At 41.1% G+C, this 24,193-nt stretch overlaps 1 protein-coding gene across 8 annotated transcripts in view; it reads left to right on the plus strand.

The window, feature by feature from the left end:
* The window catches only part of STK11IP (serine/threonine kinase 11 interacting protein), a 33,602-nt gene extending 13,986 nt beyond the window's left edge, over positions 1-19,616 (plus strand). For 2 of the 8 annotated variants that reach the window (XM_083379904.1, XM_083379903.1), the window contains exons 8-25: positions 316-445; positions 567-670; positions 1,104-1,193; positions 3,194-3,235; positions 3,561-3,731; positions 4,162-4,243; positions 4,340-4,678; positions 8,244-8,437; positions 9,906-10,016; positions 10,511-10,682; positions 12,242-12,667; positions 13,638-13,750; positions 13,837-13,934; positions 16,689-16,918; positions 17,729-17,813; positions 17,990-18,075; positions 18,202-18,431; positions 18,742-19,616. In XM_083379904.1, the coding sequence (XP_083236030.1) occupies positions 316-445; positions 567-670; positions 1,104-1,193; positions 3,194-3,235; positions 3,561-3,731; positions 4,162-4,243; positions 4,340-4,678; positions 8,244-8,437; positions 9,906-10,016; positions 10,511-10,682; positions 12,242-12,667; positions 13,638-13,750; positions 13,837-13,934; positions 16,689-16,918; positions 17,729-17,813; positions 17,990-18,075; positions 18,202-18,431; positions 18,742-18,882 (2,844 nt within the window). In that variant the 3' untranslated portion in view covers positions 18,883-19,616. Of the gene's footprint in view, positions 1-315; positions 446-566; positions 671-1,103; positions 1,194-3,193; positions 3,236-3,560; positions 3,732-4,161; positions 4,244-4,339; positions 4,679-8,243; positions 8,438-9,905; positions 10,017-10,510; positions 10,683-12,241; positions 12,668-13,637; positions 13,751-13,836; positions 13,935-16,688; positions 16,919-17,728; positions 17,814-17,989; positions 18,076-18,201; positions 18,432-18,741 lie in introns of those variants that run through there. The other 6 variants (XM_083379906.1, XM_083379905.1, XM_083379907.1 and 3 more) reach the window with 6 other exon arrangements.
* Positions 19,617-24,193: the final 4,577 nt, after the last annotated feature.

Raw genomic sequence — 24,193 nt, forward strand, 5'->3', positions numbered from 1 at the left:
GGCCCCAGATAGGTGGCAGCATGTAGCTACCTTTGACTGATCTCACAAATACTATGCAAGGTTGGGCCCGGGTTTACATTTGGATTGGAAATACCAGCAGGGCTATACCGAGAAGGAAATACCAGTGGGCTAAACTGGAAAGTAGAAAAAAATGCCAGAAGAAGGCAATGGAAAATTATTATTGTTGTGAGAATGACATGGTTACGAGGTTGCCAAGAACTGAGCTTGATTCAAGGAGAATTTACTTTGTTTGAAAAAGAGAATGGAGAAGAATATGACCGAATAATGCTGAGATTTATCATTTTCTATCTGTAGGTGCTGATGGAGCTGGAATATTTAAATGTGGCATATAATTTCCTGCCTAAGGTGCCTGAACTCGGGCTACATAGTCGGGTTAAACTGATGACCCTAATTCTCCGGTATAACCACCTAGCCAACATTAGTGGTAAGGATATAGTGAAAGGGCTAAAAGCTTTCATAAAATACTGGGCTAGCTTGGAGACATGAAGCACAGTCTGAAAAAAAGTTGGCTTCTTGTCTGATGGTACTTATTCTGATTGCTACAGGTGTGGAACAACTGTCAAATCTTCAGCACCTAGACATTGCCTATAACTTGTTGCTGGAACACTCTGCCTTAGCACCATTGGCTTGGTTGCATAACTTGAGAAGAGTGAGTATTTGCCGTTATTCTGGAATATTAGGGGTAACAGTGGTTTAGAGTAAATGCTGTTTAAAACTGTACAGAATCTGGAGAATATGGCTAGTCGGTAATAATTGCAGAGCACTAATTGGTGGTAATATTTCAGTGTTGGGTGAATTCGCTCTTGGGTGAGCAAGCAAAGGGACTGCATGTAGTAGTGAGATATTGGGGCCCAGAATGTTGCTTCAGATTTCAGTTTTGCCATGAAATGCGGCATGTGGTCATCTCTTAGCCTAACCCGTATGTGGGTAGGGAGGATATTTATGCGTGCTACCTTGAGAAATACGGGGAAAGATAACCGGCAATTTTATGAAAACACACCATTGTTTAAATCCCAGGAAAATGCCGTGAGAGGGGCAAGTTTCTGGCAGTGAATATAAGTGTTCTTTTTTTCTTCTCTCAGTTGCATCTGGAAGGAAATCCTTTATGGTTTCATCCAAATCATCGCCTTGCTACTCTAGTGCATTTGTCTCCTAGGGCTATTTCCTGCAATGTGAGTATCCAGCCTGTGTTGTCAGTTTCCATAATTACAGTATGAAAAAAAAACACAGTAGCTTCATCTGTTTAAAACAGTTGCTAATAGTTCTGTGTTTAGATAGCAATTGGTTTATATATTTGTACTACAGTAAAGCAGCATAGCTGTATGGCTGAGTAAAGCAGCTAATAAGTGCACAAGATGAAATTGTATCAGCTAGACGCATAAGGTGTTCATTCAGAAATGTAATCGCCTTTTTATGAATAATTAAAAGAGTGAACTAAAGTGAATAGTCAGCAGAGGACAGCAAAATACGTAAGTATTAAGTGAGGTTACGACCAGGATGAGAGCCAGTTTGGTGTAGTGGTTAAGGCAGGGGTCTTCAAACTTGGCCCTTTTGTGACTTGTGGACTTCAAGTCCCAGAATTCCTCAGCCAGCCATGCTGGCTGAGGAATTCTGGGAGTTGAAGTCCACAAGTCACAAAAGGGCCAAGTTTGAAGACCCCTGGGTTAAGGGATCAGGTGAGAAACCGGGAGACTGCAAATTCTAGTCCCACCTTAGGGCATGAAACCAACTGGATGACCAGTCTCTCTTAGCACTCTCTCTTAGGAAGGAGGGCAGGGCGAAGCACTTTTGGAATCTTGCCAAGAAAATTTCAGGGACTTATTTAGACAATCGCCAAGAGTCAACACTGACTTGAAGGCACCCCAAAAAAAAAAAAAAAGGACCAGGATAATGGGAAAAAACAAACTTGTGCAGATTAAAATAAGACAGCAAAATTTATGTCTATTCTGAAAGCAGTTTATTATGAAATAGTTCATAAGTAAAATATATTACAATTCTTTTAAATGGATGTTACATTTTCCTCTGTAAACAATTTCTTTGTTAGCGGTTAGATGTTTTTGTGATAAATTGCAGCAGGCATTGGAAGCCTGTTTGCGACCAGAGTCCCGCAGGATCACACTATCAAAAGTCAATGTGATTGCGGTACCACAAAGTGATTGTGGTAGCGTACCCCAAATCTTCCATTAGAAAGAAAAGGCTGAAAATTGCCGTACCAGCACCATTTCGCATCATTGTATTACTACAGGTAGTCCTCCCTTATGAATAATAATTGAAAGTGGGACCTCTGTCATTAAGTAACATAGCCATAAAGCATAAATGATGGTGCCAACTTTCAATAGCAGTTCTGTCAGTCCCAGTTGCTTTTGTTAGGTAAATCCCATATGGTTGCAGTATCCCGCAGTCACATGTTTGCCATTTGCAACCTCTTGCTGCCTTCCCTACTGACTTTGCTTATCAGAAGCAGGCAGTGAAGGTCCCTAATGGTGATCACAGGTCTGTGGGATGCTGCAGCACCATAGTTGCGAGCTGACTGCTAAGTGCCTGAGTCACAATTCTGTGACTGCGGGGTTCCGAGGCCACAATTATAAGGACCTCCTCATTCGGTACTGTCATAACTTTGGTCACTGAATGAGTGGTTATCAAATGTATATTATTTAACTGAGAACTGTAACTCAGAAGTTAACTGTAACTTCTCAACACAGCACAAATTCTGCTTTGCATATTCAGGAGTTGGGCTTGCTGACAAAATAGGATTTATATTTATTTGATTTATTTATTTAATTTAATTTGTATACCGCCCTTCTCCTGAAGGACTCAGGGCGGTGTACAGGGCAATAAATACCAAAAATACAAAATACAAAAGTTAAAAACAAATTAAACAATTGTGCCCGAGTACAATAAATTAATTAAAACAGTAATTAAAACCCCATATGGCACTATGTAGAGGAGAAGAAATGTAAGATGTTACTTCTCTTCCTGTGTTTTATTTTTATGTGATTACCATACAGTTTCCACATATTGGTGTTGACAAATATTTTTATTTGCTATTTTATTTCCTATTTTTAACCATTCTTTAAGTGGAAAGTAGAATACAACTTTCTGATAGGTTTAAATTTGACAAAGAAATATGTGTGTAATTTTTTTTCCTGATACATATTTTTTGTAATATCAGTTCCTCCTTGATGAAGAACCCTTGTCTGCCTCCAATTTACAGGTAGGAAGACATAGATAAATGTTTATTTTTCATATTTGTATTACAATGCAAATTTGGATTCAAAATCTCCTTTCATCTGAAGTAATTTCATTCTTAGTTTTCATTGCAGCATGGCAGAATATGCAGAAACCAATAATACTTTTGTCTATTCAAGCAAAACCTTTTGACAGATGATTCTCACTTTAGTGGTAATATAAAGTAGTTCCTATGAATTGTTAAGGTGGCATTTTGTCCTAAAGTAATATTAGTAATAAGAAAAGGAGGCGAAGCCTCGGATAAGATCTTCTTACCCATTTATAGCTTGTTGTGCTTCTTTTTTTTCCAGCACCACTCAAACCTGAATCGTCCCATTGCTCAACCACTCTGCCCTTCAGGCTCAGAGAGAATCATGATAAACCGGAATGCCCTGGAAAGTTCCTATGCTGCCGACCAAAGTGATAGCCAGTCCCCTAAAGACAGCACATCTGCCATGCCCTCATCTCGGAAGAGAACGAAGGTGATTCTGCCATTTTACATATCCAACGTTTGGAATTGGCAGGATTGGTGGTGGTGAGGAAGATAGAAGAGGTCTTTGTCCTCCACTGGGAGCTTTTCTACTGTGTGTTTCGTGGTTGTAAGGGTGGAGCAACTCTGTTTGAATAAACCCTAACATTAACATGGTAACTAATGCAACATTACGACAATATCCTTAATTATTTAAAAAAGTTAGAAGTTGTGGAAATGTTGCCAAGCCAATCAATAAAAGTGTGACTGTTTGTGCTGAAAGCCCTATAGTGGACTGGAATGCCAAATGCTTTTTAAAAACCTTACTTTCTTTTCAGAGGTGTGACATAAATAACGATGAGATTAGTATAATTTAATAGTTAAGTAAAAAGCAGGAGAGGGTCAATTCTATTTGTTCTATTTATAACTTGGTTTTGTTACAGGGGAGAATTAAAGTTCGTAGGGCCAGTATTTCTGAGCCCAGCGATACAGAACATGACTACAGAACTCAACCTCTCTCGGAAGGTGAGATTGAAATCATTATGGACCTCTTATGTAAGACAGAATGTGCACCAAAAACTGTTTTCAAATTTTGGAGTGGTTGCATATATCTTCTCACAGATATAGTTCAACAACATCAGGCAGAGATAGAGCGCATGGACAACGTTCGGGATCGGTTTGGAGCAAATTGGCTTCAGTATAGACGACACCTGGAAGCAGATGGGCCCACAAAGTCTACTGTCCACTCTAGCAGTCCCACAGAAAACTCTCTAGAAAGCTCAGGTGGGGCAGCTGAGCAGAACAAGAGCACCACGCAGGAGCAGAATCTTCCTGATGCTGCAGAAGCAAAAGACCCGGAACTGCTTGATTGTGAAATTGGAGTGGAAAGTCCCAAAGCGACAGCAGAAAAGGATAGATCAATAGCTAAAGAAGATAAAGATCAGGAAGAAATACTGGAAGGTAAATAGTGCTGCTCCTGGGCCTCTATCCACTTCTGTGGGTAAGTGAGACTCTTCAGATGTTTACATTTCCACATAGGGATTTTCTCACCCCCGTGTATCTGCATACGACATACTTATATCAGTAACTTACATTAGTATGAATATATATATTCATATGAGCATGTGTTTGTATCATACTCGTGAGTATGTGAGAAATGTTTTAAAAAAACATTTAATTTGTAAACCAGTACATAATGACAATTGCAAACAAAACCATTCAATTTCATTTCAGTTATTATCACAAAGATTATGTAACTTGGAAACAAAACAGTGAATAGAATCTAGACTCTATGGAAATCATATTTCTGATCTTGCCTCTCTGCCACTACAAAGTCATCTCAAAGGCTGAGAGTTGATACATTTAATTGAACTAAATTTACCTGGTTCCCTATAATATAAATCTTTAATTAATAAGGATGATTATTAATCCTTATGGATTATATCTAATGGATATCGTCAAAGTAAATAAAGTAATATTGTAAGACACCCAGAGTTACCCTGAGGTAAAATGGGCAGCCAATAAATTTAATAAGTAATAATAACGTTCCACAAAACTAATTATACTTTCCTCAGATCAAAATCAAATCCTAAATAGATGACAGCCATCCTTTTTTAACCAACTGCTGAGGAGTCCAATATGTCAGAAAATGTTTTTTTCCCCACTGAATTAAATCAGTTTTTAAACAATAAACATTATAACATTTCTTAACATACAAGCCATTGATTTGTATGATATTTCAGTTTTGTATTCCAGTTTATTTGTATATTATCCACATATAGCCAATGTCTTCGTTTTTGGATCTAAATTGTTGTATTAGCCTTTGTAAAAAGTTTCTCTAATACAGATAAAAATTATCTGGGTTCTAAGTTTCAGAGTTTGTTAAAAATTCAGGATGATACAAAGAGCACAGCAATCATTTTAACTGAATATATTCCCATTCAGTTTTTTAAAAATAAATTATAAAACCCTGAGTTTATAGGGACAGGTAAATGCAGTGAAACCAAATATGACTTCTAGACTGAGAAATATTTTGAAAGCAATGCATATATTACTCCTCTTAAATATTTTTCCAAGCTTTAGTTAATGACTAATTTTCATAGAACAAATACCTAGCATCAGATTTCCTGATTTCAAAGCATATAAATAGGGTTTTTTTTCTTAACCAATAATAATTTGGAACGGGGATGAAACTGTGTTGGTTCAACTTCCTCATTGTAAATATTATTATTTGTTAACATGGAAGTCTTGGAAACTTCTTGATTCTAACTAGGAATCTATTGATGTTTCTAGCACATGGCAGCTTAATATATTTGGGTCCTATTGGGAAAGAAATTAAAATTTGATTTTAGATATCAAAAGAACTGGCTGCTTCTAAATAATTCCTATTTTAAAATGAAAGGAAAAGTTTTGAAATAGAAACCATGAACCAAAATGGAAATAATACTGTTACTTCTAAAAAAATTTAAAAGCCTGTATTGATGTGTATAAAAGGGAAAAGAGCAGCAAAAAGGCAACAAATAGATATCGATTAAGTAAATAGCTGCTGAATCAGTTGCCTATAAATAACATTATTTGATTCCTATCTCTGTATATCAACCATTCTCTTACATACACATAGCACAAAACCATACAGGTAACACATATTCTGCTGGTGATGGATGAAGGGAAGAAATTGCTGCACTGGGAAGAAAAGAGGGAGTGGGAGCAAAACTGAATGTGGTAGATCAGGGGTGTCAAGCTCAATTTCATTGAGGGCCGCATCAGCATTGCGGTTGCCCTCAGGGGGCCGGGTGGGTGTGGCCAGGGTGGGCGTGGCCTACTGGGTGGGCGTGGCCAGGTCTACATCGTTCGCATGAAGGGTGCCTAGGGGGGCCTGGGCAGGAGTGGGACAGATCTGAGGGTCTCTGGCGGAAGGAGGGTCTCTGGGCCAGGGCCAAGGCAGTGGGGGCCATTCCCTCACTGTTTCCAGGATGGCTTCGCGGGCCGCATGAAACCACTTCACGGGCCGGATCCGGCCCCCGGGCCTTGTGTTTGACATGTCTGTGGTAGATTAAGAGATACTGAATAGGGAAAGGAAGAGAAGAGAGACTTAAGCACAGCAATTAAAATTCAGCATTGAAGTTAAGCAGGCAAGCAGCCCCAACTGAAACTAAACTTCAGAGGCTTTTAGGCTTCTTAGCATCTTTATTTGTAGTCACGCTGAATTGTAAAAACATATACAGTAGGTACTTTCTCCAATTCTTGGCCCTCCATTTGAAAAATATCCTTGTTCTTATTATGCACATCCTCCTGGAGAAATTAGTTCTGTGACCCTTTAGGGTAAAAAAATAGTTCACTTGTAAGCCTGGGAATTTGTAGCCATTTACCAGAATAACATATGTAGTCATTTCATGAAAAATTCAGGAACTAATCTGTAAAAATAAGGAGAGCTAAAATTCAATATTGAGATTGCCAGAGTAAAATTTGTAACTATCCAACATTTGACACAAAACACATTTTAGTGAAGTCTAGTATGTTTCAATCCCATTGAAATAAATAGTATTGAACAACCATCATGGAGCTAGTTTGTGACCAGGTGAGGGTTTCTGTCCTTTGTTCCTTTACAGAGTGTAAATATGTTCCTCTCAATTTCTGGAATCTGCCACTGTTATTAATAGAATGTTCTTCAAGTGAGCTTTTATTGCTTTCCTCATCTGTGTTGGCAACATCTCCAATGATGCCAAACAAACTAAAAATAATTTGCACAGCCAGAGAACATGGGATGTCAAATCCGGTGAGCTTATCAAAAAAATCTACATTCAACAAATCACTCTGCTGATGGATTTTGAAGGACAACCGCACCCCCCACAAGCAATTCACACTTACTGAGAAATGCAAAACTTAATGCTAGTTAAACTTTGTACTTTGATAGTGTCTACATGCCACTTTTGAAAAAGGAGATCTCAAATTGTGCCTTTGACCTTATTTGTGTTTGAGATATTGCTTACAGAATGAGTGAAGCTGCATTTCTCCTTTGCTGTTTATAAAGAATTCTCTTGTTCAGTCATACTAAATGAGGATATTAAAACTATGCTAGAAATTAGTTGCGGGGAGTCTAGTTTCTTCTGACATGCAATTTCCAACTAGTTTGTTGATACCCCAAACCCAGCATTCTAGCACAAGCAAAATCATATTGTGAATTTTTGCCACAAAAGTATCTCTGTTGACATCCTTTATCATTGTTAAATTTCAAAGCTGTCTCATTTTCCATGGTCTTTGGAACCCTGTGGTTTTTATTTATTTATTTATTTTATTTATTTTAATCCCATTTATATCCCGCCCTTCTCCGAAGACTCAGGGCGGCTTACACTCTAAGCACAAATCAATGTGCTTAGCAATAGCCTTCATTCTATGTATATGCCTGCTTATTAGGGCTTTTGCTGTGGTTTCTTTGGTAAGTCTTTAAAAATCTGGGATTTCAGGCATTCTTATCTGCTAAAACTGAATAGGAAACTGGGGAAGCTAATAATTATATCTATCTTAGCAGTGGATCTTTGCCAGCCTGTGCTAGTAAGCCAGATAGAAGGTGATGGCGACCCAGAGCCAGATTGGATCTTCCTGCGAGTCACTGCCCAACATGTTATGGAAGTGGAGCTGAGAGCAGCCAAGGTTTTACGTAGGCTGGAACTACAAAGTCTTCAGAAAGCAGAGATATCGGAAATGCACTGGAGAAGAAAGGTGATTTCAGCTGTTTCCATGCACGATTTATAATAAGCAGACTATCATGCAGACCAGTCTGTCATTACTCAATGGTTAACTGGATCTGTATATGCATTTTCAATAAATAAATTTTCAATTCTGGGGATACCTGGAGATCTGGTTTATGTGCTAAGCTAACCTGTACTATGTTTGGTTTGATTTTTGGCCCAGCAAATTGTGTGTATCTGTCCATGGTGGTTGGTAAACTGTGGCTTATGGCTTTTTATTCAAAACTTTTATGAATCAAGTTTTGTTGTTTAGTTAGTTGTGGCTACAAGTGATTTGAGAACCGAGACACTCTAGATTACAGTCAGTGGTGCTCAGCTAATGGTATATATTTGCTGTCTTGTTTTATTTCTCACTCTTGCATTGTAACTTATATACTATAGGACTGAATCCAAATATATTTGGAGACAGGAAAGCTGTCTCCTTGAAGAAAAGCTTTGAAGGCTTTGTTCCCTCCCTTTCATTGATTGCATTAGAACTAGGAAATAAAAAGCTAAAACTAGAAAATTCACAGCTAAATCTGGCAGTTTCTGCATACGTGGCTATAGAAATTTGGAATCTGTAGAGAAAGCCTTTATGTTTGGGCTCTGCCCACCTTCTTTTTAGTGTTGCTTCTTGCCACATCTTTGATCCCCGGCAATTTATCATCCATAAAATGATTGTGTTTGGATTTGCAATAGGTTAGATCTGCTCTGTTGCCCACATATTCATTGTGAGTATGATTAGAATGCATACGGTACAATTCTTCTACTCTGCTGGAGCAATCTGCCCAAGTACAGCTTAGTCTGCCCAGAATTAACATCATCCATAAGCAGCATTGTAGTAGGATCTCAGTGAGGTCTCCATGATAATTACTTGTAAGTTGTTTGGATGATACCTTTGTGTATAAGCTGGTTGCATTGTCTGAGTGTCTTAAAGTGGACATTCTTCGAGGCATAATAAACACTGTTTAAATCACAGAAAGGCAATATGTAAGTACTACTTGGAAACTGTGGTACCACTGACTCTTCTATAGAGTGTCTAGGTTCTCAAATCACTTGTAGCCACAACTAACTAACCAACAAAACTTGATACATACAAAGTAAAAACCATAAGCCACAGTTTACCAACCACTATGGCCACATACATACAACTTGCTGGGCCAAAATCATTTTGTGAAAAAAAAAATCATCTTGCAGAGTTAAAGTTGCTACCCGTTATTAAAGCAGGCAGAAGCAAAATGTATATTATAAATTCAAAAATCTTTTAATTTATAATAGTCATAAGTTATTGCCTGGCAGTCAGGCATATAGGAAAAGTGAGCAGCTGTGACACTGATCCCTTTACTGCTCCCTGAACTTCGTGTAGCTTATATCCGTACTAATACTTAGTGAAGTTTTAAAAAAAGATCTAGAGTCTGTATTTTCTTCTGACTGGAAAGTTATTTCTTTTTTGGAACTAGGACCTGGAGCGTGAGTTTCCTGTTCTTACCCTCTATTTCAACTATATCTGCAAGGAGCGTCAGAAACGTTGCTATGTAGTATTGGATGATGATCCAGAGTTGCGTATGCAGGTGAATACAAAACCACTCTAGAATGGAAAGTTGTCCTATTTGTTTGGAAGGAAGGGGCAGTTTGAATGTTAATGAATTTCATTGAAGTGTAATTGCTTCAGTCCAGTAACTCTTCTGAGTGGGCAAATGGGAGGTCCACAACAGGAAACGAAGACAAAAGTCTTCTCTTAATAGTTAGTTTCCCATCTTCCGTACCTTGTGCATCCTGCGATGTCATGACTGATGAATGTCTCTTCTGTGAATATCTCTAATCCTTTTTGAAACCATCAGTGGCAATTATGGCCATTCACACTTTATTGAACCAATTCTGTAAACAAGGCTTTTTTTTCTGTCCAGAATTTATTTTGTGATTAATGCAGTATTATACTTGTTTCCTTTACCCTCTATTCCAATAGTATGCATTCTTTATTTCACAACTGTTATGAAATGTTATCATATATGAAACATTATACTTATTTTCTCTCATTTATTCAAGTTCTTACTGCTCTTTCTAGGATTTACTCAGAGTGCTGGCACCAACCCTGGAGAAAAATAGGAAGAACAGAGATTTGGCAGAAGGTCCAAAGCTCCAGTGTCTAAAATGCAAACAAGAATTCCTTGGGTTCCAGATGCTTCAGCTACAAGGACAGGTCTCTACAAAAGAGAGCATAGCCTTGTCTGAGCAAGGTGTGGTGTAGGCTAATATCTTTTATCTTACAACATGATTCCTCTCTGTGCTGTTAGAATAACGGAGTGAGGGGTCAGTGACTGATGGCAACAGTCACCGAGCATTTAAGCCTAGAGAGCTCTCTTAGAATTTTGAACATGTGTTGTGAACTATAAAACAAAATACTGTATCACCCATATCCCTGCTTTATCACTTTTCTGGGGAAATTGATTGTGTCATCAAGTCATTGTCAGCCCTTAGCAACCAGACAGGTTTTCTCCATGATGATCTGTCACATGGTATTTTGGATCTTCCAGTGGTACACCCATTGCCACCATAACAGTAGAGTCTTATCTACTTTGCTGCTGCTTGTCCTCTTCTTCTCTTTCCCTCCACTTTTCCTAGCATTAGAGCCTTCTCCAGAGAGCTTGGTCTTCTCATAAAAGTGGGATAAATAATAAGCTTGGTCATTTATGTTTCAAGTGAAATCTCTGGGTTGATTTGTTCAGTAATTCATTTGTTTATTTTCTTGGTTGTCCATGGTATTCTCAACAGTCATCTGCTTTAACTTTACATATGAAGAATGAGATATTAGGAAATAATTAGTCTTCTGTATACAAAGGTCTGGGGAAATAGACATACTGTAAACAAACAACAGAGATAATTATTTAGATAATTATTTTCTAAGAAAGTATATGAGGCCATTTGACCCCAGATTAATTCTTGGAAATAAAATTAACTGGTGCTTTGCTGTGCAGCATGCCATCTTTTCATTTATTTACAATCAAAGTTAATCTTTTAATATAAATTATCTTGTGAGATGGGAGGTCTGACAGATAATAAGAGATACGTACAAATCTTAATTTGGATCTGAAATTAGTTGCTGGGCTGATTTCTCATTAACATTTGTTTGCTACTGCATTTTTTAGATCCCCTAGAGATCTGGAAGTTTTGACCTATTTCAAATCTTATATTAGGCCAAATTTTAGCTTTTTAGTGCATTGTTTCTGTATCATGTTATGAATACGTCAACTCTTAGTGAAATTTCAACATCTGAGGTGTTAGATCAGGATTGGGGTGACCGAGCTCAGGTCCCAGGTCCATACTCAGCTACATTAATTCCACTGGATGACTCTGAGCCAGTCATTCTAAGTCATTTTACTTTGAAGGGGGGAAGGAAGGAAGGAATCCAAAATAAATGGAATAAATGTAGCAAAATTTAAGAATATGATTTTTGTTTTGTTTTATGCTTATTAACCCCTCTGAGGTAAAATTGCATTATTTGATATACTCACTTTCAGCAATATTTGAATGGATTCCTTTTAGAAGGAAAATACTCCAACATTCTGTTCGATTACTGAGAAAAATGTTCTTTGTTCAGGATTATATGTAAAAAGCTAAAGTGAAAACTCTATGAAACACTTGAGATAATTAGCTTGAGATTAGAAACAGAGTTCAGAATGTGCTGGGTAACTGGTTCTTGAGGTTGGTTGGGGAATGAGGATTTGGGAAAGAACCTGGTGTTTGATTTATTGGACTAAGTTGGTGATGCAAAAGAATGATTTTCCTGTCTCTTCAGATATCGCTGCTTCCGGTGAGACCATGATCTGCCCTGGTTGCTCTAGTGATCATGTGGTAATCATACCATGCGAGAAGCATTCGAGTGGTCCAGTGTTTTCTCAGGATTGCTTCAATGAAAGCCAGCAAGAGGCAGAGTCTGGAAAATTTTACATTGGTGATGACAATCATTCCGAAACAGGAACCAGTTCCAGCACCCAGATTCAAGAACTTAGTAATGATCAGGGCAGCGCAGCCCATTCCAGTTCTCGCAGTTCTGAAGGAGCAGAAGCTTCCAGGAGGGATTTGAGCTCCAAGAGTCGATATTCCTCCCTCAGCCACACAGATACCAACGGAGGAAGCTTGATGGGAAGCTACCATTATGGACCTTCCTCTTCCCAGCTGTCCCTGAGCTCAGAGCATGAGGAGCAGTGGAACCTTAGTCCCCGTGAGTAGCTACTAACATCTAATGTGTGATATAAGTCTGTGGAGTCATGGGAGACCAAAGGCCATGGGAAATTATAGAGATATAAGCAAGATCCTCTACTCAGATCCAGTTTAATCCACATGTTAAATTACTTCCCTCCAAGCAAACCTCAGTATTTTATTCCTGTGTGAATACATGGTTATTTTGCACCAGCAGTAAGACAAGAGCACCATCTGCTGGCAGTTAAGGCACTGTATGCCTATTATTTTAAAAGCCTTTAATGCCTTTAATGATTGTAAGTTGTTACTGTACTTATATGCACCCAAGAGCTGCTCAATATAGGGTATAAAGGATTGCTAAAGTTTTAATCATAGCTGTATATACATTGATAGTGATAAACGAAGGGATAAAACAGCAAAAAAAGAAAAGAAAATTAGGTATGCCTGCAGCCCCTTAAAATTCTGAAAGACCAACATTTTCTGGCCTATTTCCACCTATGGACATGTGTGTGGTTTTGTTTAAACATCTATCGTCTGACTGAAAGCCTGCATCATTCTCAGATTGCTGCAAACGAAAATGAAGGTTGGGCTTTTATTTTTTATTTTTATTTTTGCAATCTGTTGGAGTTTTCATACTTTTTTAAAAAAAAGTTTACATTTTTAAAAAAGCGTGAATGAGAAGTGCATGTTTGAATTTTAAACCAAATTCATCTGCCTTGTGTGTGGAAAACGATGGCCGCACCATGCAACAAAGCAGCCTGTTTTGTATTCCTAACGTGGTCTGAGCCTACTGCGTTAGAGAAGCAGCATTGGTTGTTTTGTCATGTGGCTGAAAGCAGCTGCCATTTTCCAAGTGACCACAATTCAGTGTGGCTGCTTGGGAAATTCCACTTCTGGAGTTGCGTAAAAGCCCTATGTCAGCTTAAATGATACTATTCATCACTCAGCCCGTTGAATCCAATTCATTAATTCTTAACGTTTTCCTTTCTTAGCTACCAACAGTATGTTAGGCATGCGAGACTTATTCTCTGTGGACCATAGGCTAAAACTTCATTTAGATATGGAAATCTTTGAGAAGGCAGAAGAGTTCAAATGTTTTCTCAAGGTAAGAAAAGCAATTCTCCATAAAGCTGCTATTGGGAGTATACCTGGAATTACTGTGGTATAATTATTTTAGCATGCTCTTTCTAGGTAGCGGTTGTGAAAAATGGACGGCCTGGGGAGTTCCTGGCCCTCTTGGTGGCTTCAGATGTCCGACTTCATGTGTTGGAGATAACTGGAGAGATAAGGTGAGTAGTGCTGTTTTAGGGCTATATCTGCATGAGAAGTTTGTTTTGAAGGGGGTTGACAGTTCTGTAGCTACCAGTCTTAAAACTAGTCAGTCTGTCTGTATCTCTGTTATAAGGAATCGGACACTGTAATTGTGGGGAAGAGAACTTTTCCATCTCTTGGTTTCCGAGATCTTTCAGCAGGAGATGCTAGCAGCTGAACTGGGATTTGTATTCATAGCAAACAGTTACCATATCACTAAGCTCTCTCTCCTCTCCCTTTTACTTTCTGTTCCATTCTTAAGAACAACTAGAGCAGTCTTCAAAACAAGATAAAATTCCAATCAGGTAAACCCAACATCTTAATGTTTAAATATAGCAAAAAGCCTGTCCAAAAAAAAATTGGCATTGAAGATTTAATGTTAAGTATGCCAGATGAGCCTTTCTGCGGAGGAAACTGCATACTAAGAAAATTATGAGTTTGATCACCACTTAACATACCTTGGAAGGGAGAACAAGGAGCTCAGTTATATTTATTTATTTATTTATTTATTTGTTTTTATAAACCGCCCTTCTCCCGAGGGACTCGGGGCGGTGTACAGAGTAAGGTAGGTATATAGATTGAACAATAGTGAAAACAATAGTAAAAACAAACTGGGACCCCAATTAGAGCTATCAGGCCAGGCCGGACTGCTAGAACAGGTAAGTTTTTAAGTCGCGCCGGAAGGTGCGGAGGTCGGGGGCCATCCGGATTTCGGTTGGCAAGCAGTTCCAGAGGGCTGGCGCACCCACTGAGAATGCCCTCCCCCTGGGGGCCACCAGCCGACATTCCTTGAACGGTGGCACCCTGAGGAGGCCCTCTCTGTGGGAGCGCACAGGACGGTGGGGTGCTGACATTGGCAGAAGGTGCTCCCGTAGGTAGTCCGGACCCATGCCATGTAGGGCTTTGTATGTCATTGTTAGCACCTTGAACTTCACACGGAAGGCAACCGGAAGCCAGTGCAGCGCACGGAGGAGAGGTGTGATATGGGAGTATCGGGAGGCTCCCAAGAGTGTCCGTGCCGCTGCACTTTGCACCAGTTGAAGCTTCCGAGTGGATCTCAAGGGTAGCCCCATGTAGAGAGCGTTACAGTAGTCTAGGCGAGAGGTCACAAGGGCATGGGTGACTGTACGTAAGGCATCCAGGTCCAGATAAGGCCGTAGTTGGCGAACTAGTCGAACCCGGGAGAAGGCCCCCTTGGTCACAGCTCCTATGTGATCTTCCAGGGAGAGCTGCGAGTCTAGGAGGACACCCAGGTTGCGGGCCCTATCAACAGGGGGTAGTAACTTGTCCCCGATGTTAAGGGATGGGATGTTCTGAGTATCCTGGCTTGCCGGTACGTACAGCCATTCAGTCTTGTCCGGGTTCAGTTGAAGCCTGTTCCTCCCCATCCATTCCCGGACCGCTTTCAGGCAGCGGGACATCACGTCGAGGGCATCACTGATGTTGTTTGGAGTTGAGATGAAAAGCTGGGTGTCATCAGCATACTGATGGTACCCTACTCCAAAGCTGCGAATGATCTCACCCAGCGGTTTAATGTAGATGTTGAACAGGAGAGGCGAGAGGACCGACCCCTGAGGGACTCCGCAAGCGAGAGGCCTCGGGGTCGACCTCTGTCCCCCTGCCAGCACCGACTGCGAGCGACCCTGGAGAAAGGAGGAGAACCAACGCAGAACCGTGCCTCCCACTCCCAGTCCACTGAGGCATCGCAGCAAGATACCATGGTCGATGGTATCGAAAGCTGCCGAGAGGTCTAATAAGACTAGGACAGAGGAATGGCCCCTGTCCCGGGCTCTCCAGAGATCATTCATCAGAGCGACCAATGCCGTCTCCGTGCTGTAGCCCGGCCTGAAGCCCGATTGGTACGGGTCTAGATAAACCGCTTCATCCAGGATCTGAGGAAGTTGGTGCGCCACCACGCTCTCAACAACCTTCGCAAGGAAGCGAAGATTGGAGACTGGACGAAAGTTATTCAAAGAGGATGGGTCCAAGGTGGGCTTCTTGAGGAGAGGTCTCACCACCGCCTCCTTCAAGGCGGTGGGGAAGTGACCCTCACTCAGAGAAGCAGAGATGACCGCCAGGAACCAGCCTCGTGTCCCCTCTCGAGCTGCATAAGCCAGCCAGGAAGGGCACGGGTCCAGTAAGCATGTGGAGGAGCTCAACCTCCTCATAATCCTGTCCACTTCCTTAGGAGTCACAGGATCAAATTCCTCCCAGATGACGTCGACAAGACTGTCCATGTCTTGTTCTTCCAGCTCAGCCCAGTTGGAGTCCAGGCCGGTTCGAATCCGAGCAATTTTATCCAGCAGATATTGACCGAATTCCTCGGCTCGACCCTGCAAGGGTTCCTCCCTCACCTCTTGGTTCAGTAGGGAGCGAGTCACCCTGAACAAGGCAGCCGGGCGATTATCTGCGGACGCGATGAGGGTGGAAAAGTGGTTGGATTTTGCCACCCTTATCGCAGCGAGATAAGACCTGGTGAGGATTCTTAATCGCAATTGGTCGGATTCGGATCGACTGGATCTCCAACGGCTCTCTAGGCCCCGTCTCCGACGCTTCATCTCCCGGAGCTCCGCGGTGAACCATGGGGCTCGCTGGGATCTGCGCCGGGTCAGAGGCCGCAAGGTTTGTTGCAGAAGTATATGTTCTCCTCCCAAACGGATAAAAATGCAGTGAATCTTTTTCATTGGTATCATCTGTCGAAAAAAGTATCCTCTTATTTTTTTTCCTGGTAGAGTGGACATTACATTGCTATATGGTGACATGTTATTTGGTTCATCTGCCAGGGGTCAACCATCAGATTGGCTGAAGAAAGGAGACTGTCACTTCCTGTCTGACCTCTCTTGCTTAGAGGTGGGATTATGTCATCAAAGCTTGCATGTGGAGTTTGTGAATCCCTCTGTCTCCTATACACTGCTGCTTCGCAACCAGAGCCGCTGCAAAAGATTTCTCCAATGTTTGACATGTAAGAAACGATACTGGGCTACGTTCACACTCTAAGCTTTTTGTCTGGTTGCTATCAGACAGAAATATCAGTCCGAAGATTGCTTGTATGAATGGTTGTTTAACAACTGTTTGAAGTCACAATGGCCTCAGAAAGGGTGCTTTACTACACTTACAACCCGTTGCCAAGCAGGTGTGATCATGTGATTGTCATCCGCAAGCTTCCCCAGAAATCAATGGGCAAGCAAGCAGGGAAGCTTGCAAGCTGTGCTGTCTGCTGAAAGGACTCCCTCTCATCTCTGGGGGCTGAATGAAAGAGCTTCCTACCAAGGAAAGTTGAACTACACCAGTGTGCAGAAACAGAGCTCAGAATGTGAAGATCACAGTTCCATACTTGCAGCCTGCCAGAGCAGTTCCCTTCTGTGCATGGAGGAGAAGAATCAAGCTCCTTTTGTGGAGTGGAGAAACAGAGCTCAGGTCCTGAAGATCTGACCTCTGTTCCTTCAATCTGCTGAAGCAGTCCTCTGTTGCACATGAAGGCGAGCTGAACTTGGCAGTCAGTTCTTTCCCTCCAGCTGCTTAATGACTCAGGAGATCATTTTATGGCTGCAACCGGGAGTGCCAGGACTGCAGTAGTTGAGCAAATCAGTCATGTGGGTGTTTCATTTAATGAATGCTTTTCTTCTCAGTGATCATGAATCCAGTCCCAGCCTCTACTGCTAAGTGCTAGCATCAGTAGACATCTATAGAGTGTTAAAATTCAGAGGCAACCACCTTTTTGCTGGAAGATTCACCTTAGGTTAACAAGGCTTCTTTTAATGTCTTCATGCAGACCTCATGGAAGAATTGCCAACAAAAAGCAGGAGAAAAGTCCCAGACATCACCATGGTAGAAATGAACTCACAGCACCTATTATGGTAAGAAGCTTGTTGCTTTTATAATGTGTAAGTAGGTAAGCTTAGAATTGATGTGGCATGCCTTGGAGATGTAGTGGGTGGTTCAGTCGATACAAGAGGCAAATCAAGGCAAGGAATGGTAAGTGAAGGTGACTACATATTAGATGTATTAATAATGATTTGTGCCTGTGCCATAGGCCATTAATTGATAAGGATCTTGCAAGAGAAGCTGCGAGTGGTTCAACCAGACCATTCTTCTACTTACTGACATACCTCATCCAAGGTATGAAGACTGCAGTGTGTATCTGTGTGTCTGTCTTCCTTCCATTGTTTTTTCAACTGTAACAAGAATATAGCACTATCTTGTACACTGGACTTTTATAAATGGCCCAAGCAACTCTTTTTCCAGGATCTTCTGCATTTCCGGTGACTTTGCTGAGTACTCGTAGTAATATGTTCCTGGTGGAAGAAGATCATCAGTGGCAACAAATCCGGCCTTCCTCAGGCTCAGGCAGTGATGATGAGAAACAGCCCAAGGACTGCATCCTGCTGAAAGCAAATGAGCCAATCAGCAGCCTCAGTGGTGTAGTACTTTACCGTTTCTCTCCTTGTGATGTAAAACTGCAACTTTATGATGAGGTAAAAAAAAAAACCTGATGTGTGAGGTTTCCTTCTAGGATATTAAAAAATTTATAGGTGTGGGTACCATTAAAAAGGGCTGTCAAGATAACATGAGCATTGTTGCATGGTTAATTTATCTCTAATTCTACATATCTTTTACTGTGCTCTAGACAAATTATGCCTCTGGTCTTGGGGAAATTTAGCTCCATTTGAGTTAGGAATGGAACTTGTATCTAGAAATATATCTTTCCTCCCAACTGAGACCTGTTAACTGCGGTCAGTGTGGAGGCCGTTCCTAGTAAATTGAACACCACTTTTCATTTTGCAGGTCTTAAAAGTGGAAAGCACTTGGCATTTGCGCACAGAATGTCCTGACTTGCTGGCTGAATTGGTAGAATGGCTACGTGTGCCCTGGGAAGAGATGTTTACAATTGCTTTCCGTAAGACAGTACTAGAAGTGCTGGAGTGAATTGAAGGACTCTCAGCTACAACTTTACTGTTCCTCTTGGATCAAAAGGATAGTTCTTGGGTCACCTTCCAGTCTTTGTTGCCCATAACAATTTTAAATTTTTGCTGCCATTGGAAGTTTTAACAATATTTGGAAACTGCTGTTGGGTATTAGGCATCCATCCTCTTTCTTCATATCAAAGATCCTTGGATGTATACAAAATGTCTTCAGTGGACTGTGCATGAGTCTTATCTTGTGAGCTAAGCGGTGAGTCAGGCCAATCTGGCAGAATATCTTCTATTGTACTGAAGGAGATTCTAGAGTTACTTCAAGACTAATCTTGCACTTGTCACTTTTGGTTGGATAGCAGCTGCTGGAGATTATGGTGGAAGTTACACAAAGGAACTGGATTGTTCGGGATTGTGCATAGAACTGGATTGTGATGGATCAGAAATATGAGCCTGGGAACCCTCACTGCACATCTGACTATTTTGGCCTCATTATGCAGAACTGGTCTAGAATTTAGACTGCAATCCATGTCCCTGTGCTGGAAGAATTGTTTCCTGGGTTGTCTTGGTTATTGGAATGGGGGTCTGAGAATTTTTGCATATTTTTGTCTCTGGGAATGCAAAGATATTCGTTCACTCAGGGGAAAAGTCACTGGAAGCCATTGCCTTCCCTGGACAGGACAAAGATAAATTTTAAACATAAATTTTTATATGTGGTGTTAAATAAAAGTACTTTTATGAACTGTTTGTGTTGTCCTGAGATGATTTGGATGAACATTTTGGAGCTAATAGCCATATCTGAATTTTGAGAAGACACTGATGCCATAAAAATGGCCAGCAAGTAGAAAACTGGGGGAGAAGGACAAGAGTAAAAACATTAGTTGTCAGACATATGTAAGTAAACTTACATGTTCCAGTTAGTGGTGGGTAGGATTTTTCAGTAATTATCATAAATAAAAGGGCCACAAAGGTGAGCTGATTTCCAAGGTTTTAAAAGACTTACAACTCTTTATTTTTTCATGAACTTTGTGAAGTTGGAAGATCTTAGCTGGGAGTACCTGACAAAGGTTTATATTATCTAGTGTTTGATAATTTTATAAAATCGATTGTTTATATAGAGAGAGCACTATTACAACAGGTAGTCCTCGTTTAGCAACCAAAACTAAGACTGAAAACTTGGTTATTAAGTGAACTGGTCATTAAGTGAAACCATGATTGCATATGATTTTATTTCTGCTTTCTTTTGCTTTACAGTCCTGTGAAAATCTGGTGGCATAGTTTCTTTCTTCATCACCACTGTAACTGCTAACCATTATTAAATGAGGAATTGTTAACTGAAGGCTGCCTGCATTTATAAAAACCTGGGCTACCGGCAGTGCTTTTCACAGATATGTGGAAATAGCCAGCTTTACATTTTAGAAACAATGCTACTACTTTTCTTCTAATGATTATGTAAGATTCTAAACACATGTACTATTCTCTCTTAAGTCTTGGTAAAAGTTTCCCCCAAAATAATATCGGGTCTTATTTTTTGTCTCCAAAAGAGGCACCAGATCTTATTTTTGGGGTAGGCCTTACCTCATCTCTGGCACCGATAGACCCACTCCGCATGGGGGCGAAGTTCTACAGCTGCATTCGGGCCTGCATTTTGCAGTCAGGCCTTTCCAGAAGGCTTAAGAAGCTGAGTACCGAGTTATAGATGCAATCCATAGCTTGGCGCTTGGCTGCTGAGGTCTTGCAGAACCAAGCTATGGATTGAATCCTTAGCTTGGTTCTTGGCTGCACAGGCCTTCTGGAAAGCCCTGTGATTGAGAAATACAGGCCTGGCTGCAGACGATGTCTCAAAAGAAGAAGTGGGCTGGCAAGGAGAGGCCTGGCTGCCAGGTAAGTGGGTGCAGGGTGAGTGGGGCAGCTCCACACCTCTACCCTAGCTTGATTTTTAGATGTGTGCCTTGCCCCAAAAGTAGGGCTTATTTTTGGGATAGGGCTTATCTTAGGCCCACCCCAAAAATCAAACTAGGGCTTATTGTTGGTGTAGGCCTTAATTTCAGGGAAACTCGGTAGTAATCAGAACACCAACTGTGGTGGCACAGTGGTTGTTGTTAGTTGCGAAGTCGTGTCCGACCCATCACGACCCAATGGACAACGTTCCTCCAGGCCTTCCTGTCCTCTACCATCTTCTGGAGTCCATTTAGGCTCATGCCTACTGCTTCAGTGACTCCATCCAGCCACCTCATTCTCTGTCCTCCCCTTCTTCTATTGCCCTCAATCTTTCCCAGCATTAGGCTCTTCTCCAGTGAGTCCTTCCTTCTCATTAGGGGGCCAAAGTATTTGAGTTTCAATTTCAGGATCTGGCTTTCTAAAGAGCAGCCAGGGTTGATCTCCTGTAGGACTAACCGCCTTGCAGTCCAAGGGACTTGCAGGAGTCTTCTCCAGCACCATAGTTCAAAGGCCTATGGTGCTCAGCCTTTCTTATGGTCCAACTTTTACAGCCATACATTGCAACTGGGAAGACCGTAGACTTGACTATACACACTTTTGTTGGCAGGGTGATGTCTCTGCTTTTTAGTGTGCTGTCTAGATTTGCCATGGCTTTCCTCCCCAGGATCAAGCGTCTTTTAATTTCTTGGCTACAGTCCCCATCTGCAGTGATCTTGGAGCCCAGGAAAATAAAATCTGTCACTACCTCCATTTCTTCCCCATCTATTTGCCAGGAATTGAGAGAGCCGGATGCCATGATCTTGGTTTTCCTAATGTTAAGTTTCAAGCCAACTTTTGCACTCTCCTTCTTTACCAGTAACAAGAGGCTGTTTAGTTACTCTTCACTTTCTGCCATTAGAGTGGTATCATCTGCATATCTTAGGTTTTTGATATTTCTTCCTGCAATCTTAATTCCAACTTTTGATTCATCTAGCCCTGGCTTTCTCATGATGTGTTCTGCATATAAGTTAAACAGGCAGGGTGACAGTATACAGCCTTGCCAGACTCCTTTCCCAATTTTGAACCAATCAGTGGTTCCGTGTCCAGTTCTCACTGTTGCTTCTTGACCTGCATATAGGTTTCTCAAGAGATAAATAAGATGGTCTGGTACTCCCATCTCTTTAAGAACTTGCCACAGTTTGTTGTGATCCACACAATAAAATGCTTTAGCATAGTCAATGAAGCAGAAGTAGATGTTTTTCTGGAACTCTCTAGCTTTCTCCATGATCCAGCATATGTTGGCAATTTGATCTCTAGTTCCTCTGCCTCTTCGAAATCCTGCCTGTACTTCTGGTAGTTCTCAATCCACATACTGCTGGAGTCTAGCTTGTAGAATTTTAAGCATAACTTTACTAGCATGTGAAATGAGTGCAATGGTGCGATAGTTTGAACATTCTTTGGCACTGCCTTTCTTTGGAATTGGAATGTAAACTGATCTTTTCCAATCCTGTGGCCACTGTTGAATTTTCCAAATTTGCTGGCAAATTGAGTGTAGCACTTTTACTGCATCGTCTTTTAAGATTTTGAATAGCTCAGCTGGAATACTGTCGCCTCCACTAGCTTTGTTGTTGCTCAGCTTTTCTAAGGCCCAGTTCACTTCACATTCCAGGATGTCTGGCTCGAGGTCAGTGACCACCTCATTGTGGTTATCAGGGACGTTAAGCTCGTTCTTGTATAGTTCTGTGTAATTTTGCCACCTCTTCTTAATCTCTTCTGCCTCTGTTAGGTCCCTGCCATTTTGGTCCTTTATCATGCCCATTTTTGCATGAAATGTTCCCTTCATCTGTCCAATTTTCTTGAAGAAATCTCTAGTCCTTCCTATTCTATTGTTTTCTTCTATTTCTTTGCACTGTTCATTTAAGAAGGCATTCTTATCTCTTCTAGCTATTCTCTCGAATTCTGCATTCAATTGGGTGTATCTTTTTCTCCCTTGCCTTTCGCTTCCCTCCTGTCCTCAGCTATTTGCAAAGCTTCTTCAGACAGCCATTTTGCTTTCTTGCATTTCTTTTTCTTTGGGATGGTTTTAGTTGCTACTTCTTGTACAATGTTGTGAACCTCCGTCCATAGTTCCTCAGGCACTCTGTCTATCAGATCTAATTCCTTAAATCTATTTGAATATATGCTGTATATTCAACAGGGATATGATTTAATTCATACCTGAGTGGCCTAGTGCTTTTCCCTACTTTCTTCAGTTTAAGCCTAAATTTTGCAACGAGAAGCTCGTGGTCTAAGCCACAGTCAGCTTCTGGTCTTGTTTTTACTGACTGTATAGAGCTTCTCCATCTTTGGCTGCAGAGCACACAGTCAATCTGATTTCTGTGTTATCCGTCTGGTGATGTCCATGTATAGAGCTGTCTCTTGGGTTGTTGGAATTCTCTTGACAAAATTCTATCAGCCTGTGCCCTGCTTCATTTTGTACTCCAAGGCCAAACTTGCTTGTTATTCCGGTTATCTTTTGGCTTCCTACTTTAGCAGTCCAATGCCCCATGATGATAAGGAGATCATTTTTGGGTGTTAGTTCTATAAGGTGCTGTAGGGCTTCATAGAACCAGTCAATTTCATCCTCTTCAGCACCGGTTGTTGGGGCATAGACTTGGACTACTGTGATATTGAATGGATTCGAACGGAGATCATTCTGTTATTTTGGGAATTGTATCCCGGTATTGCTTTTCCTACTCTTTTATTGACTATAAAGGGTACTCTATTTCTTCTGAGGGATTCTTGCCTGCAGTAATATACCTGATGGTCATCTGAATTAAATTCACCCATTCCTGTCCATTTTAGTTCGCTGATTCCTAAGATGTCGATGTTCAGTCTTGTCATCTCTTGTTTGACCACGTTCAGCTTGCCTTGATTCATGGATCTTACATTCCAGGTTCCTATGGAGAAAATTTTTTTACAGCATCGGACTTTCCTTTCACCACCAGATACATCCACAGCTCAGCATACTTTTGGCTTTGGCCCAGTTGCTTCATTCTTTCTGGCGCTACTAGTACTAGCCCTCTGCTCTTTCCCAGTAGCATATTGGACGCTTTCCGACCTGAGGGGCTCATCTTCCAGCATCATATCTTTTTGCCTTTTGATACTTTCCATGGGGTTTTCATGGCAAAGATACTGGAGTGGGTTGCCATTTCCTTCTCTAGTGGATCACGTTTTGTCAGAACTCTCTGCTATGACCTGTCCGTCTTGGGTGGCCCTGCATGGCATAGCTCATAGCTTCATTGAATTATGCAAGCCCCTTCGCCACGACAAGGCAGTAATCCATGAAGTGGGGCACAGTGGTTAGAATGCAGAATTGCAGGCTAATTCTGTCGACTGCCTGCAGTTCAGCAGTACAATCCTGA

Source organism: Vipera ursinii (genome assembly GCF_947247035.1).
Source record: "Vipera ursinii genome assembly, chromosome: 1".
NCBI lineage: Eukaryota > Metazoa > Chordata > Lepidosauria > Squamata > Viperidae > Vipera > Vipera ursinii.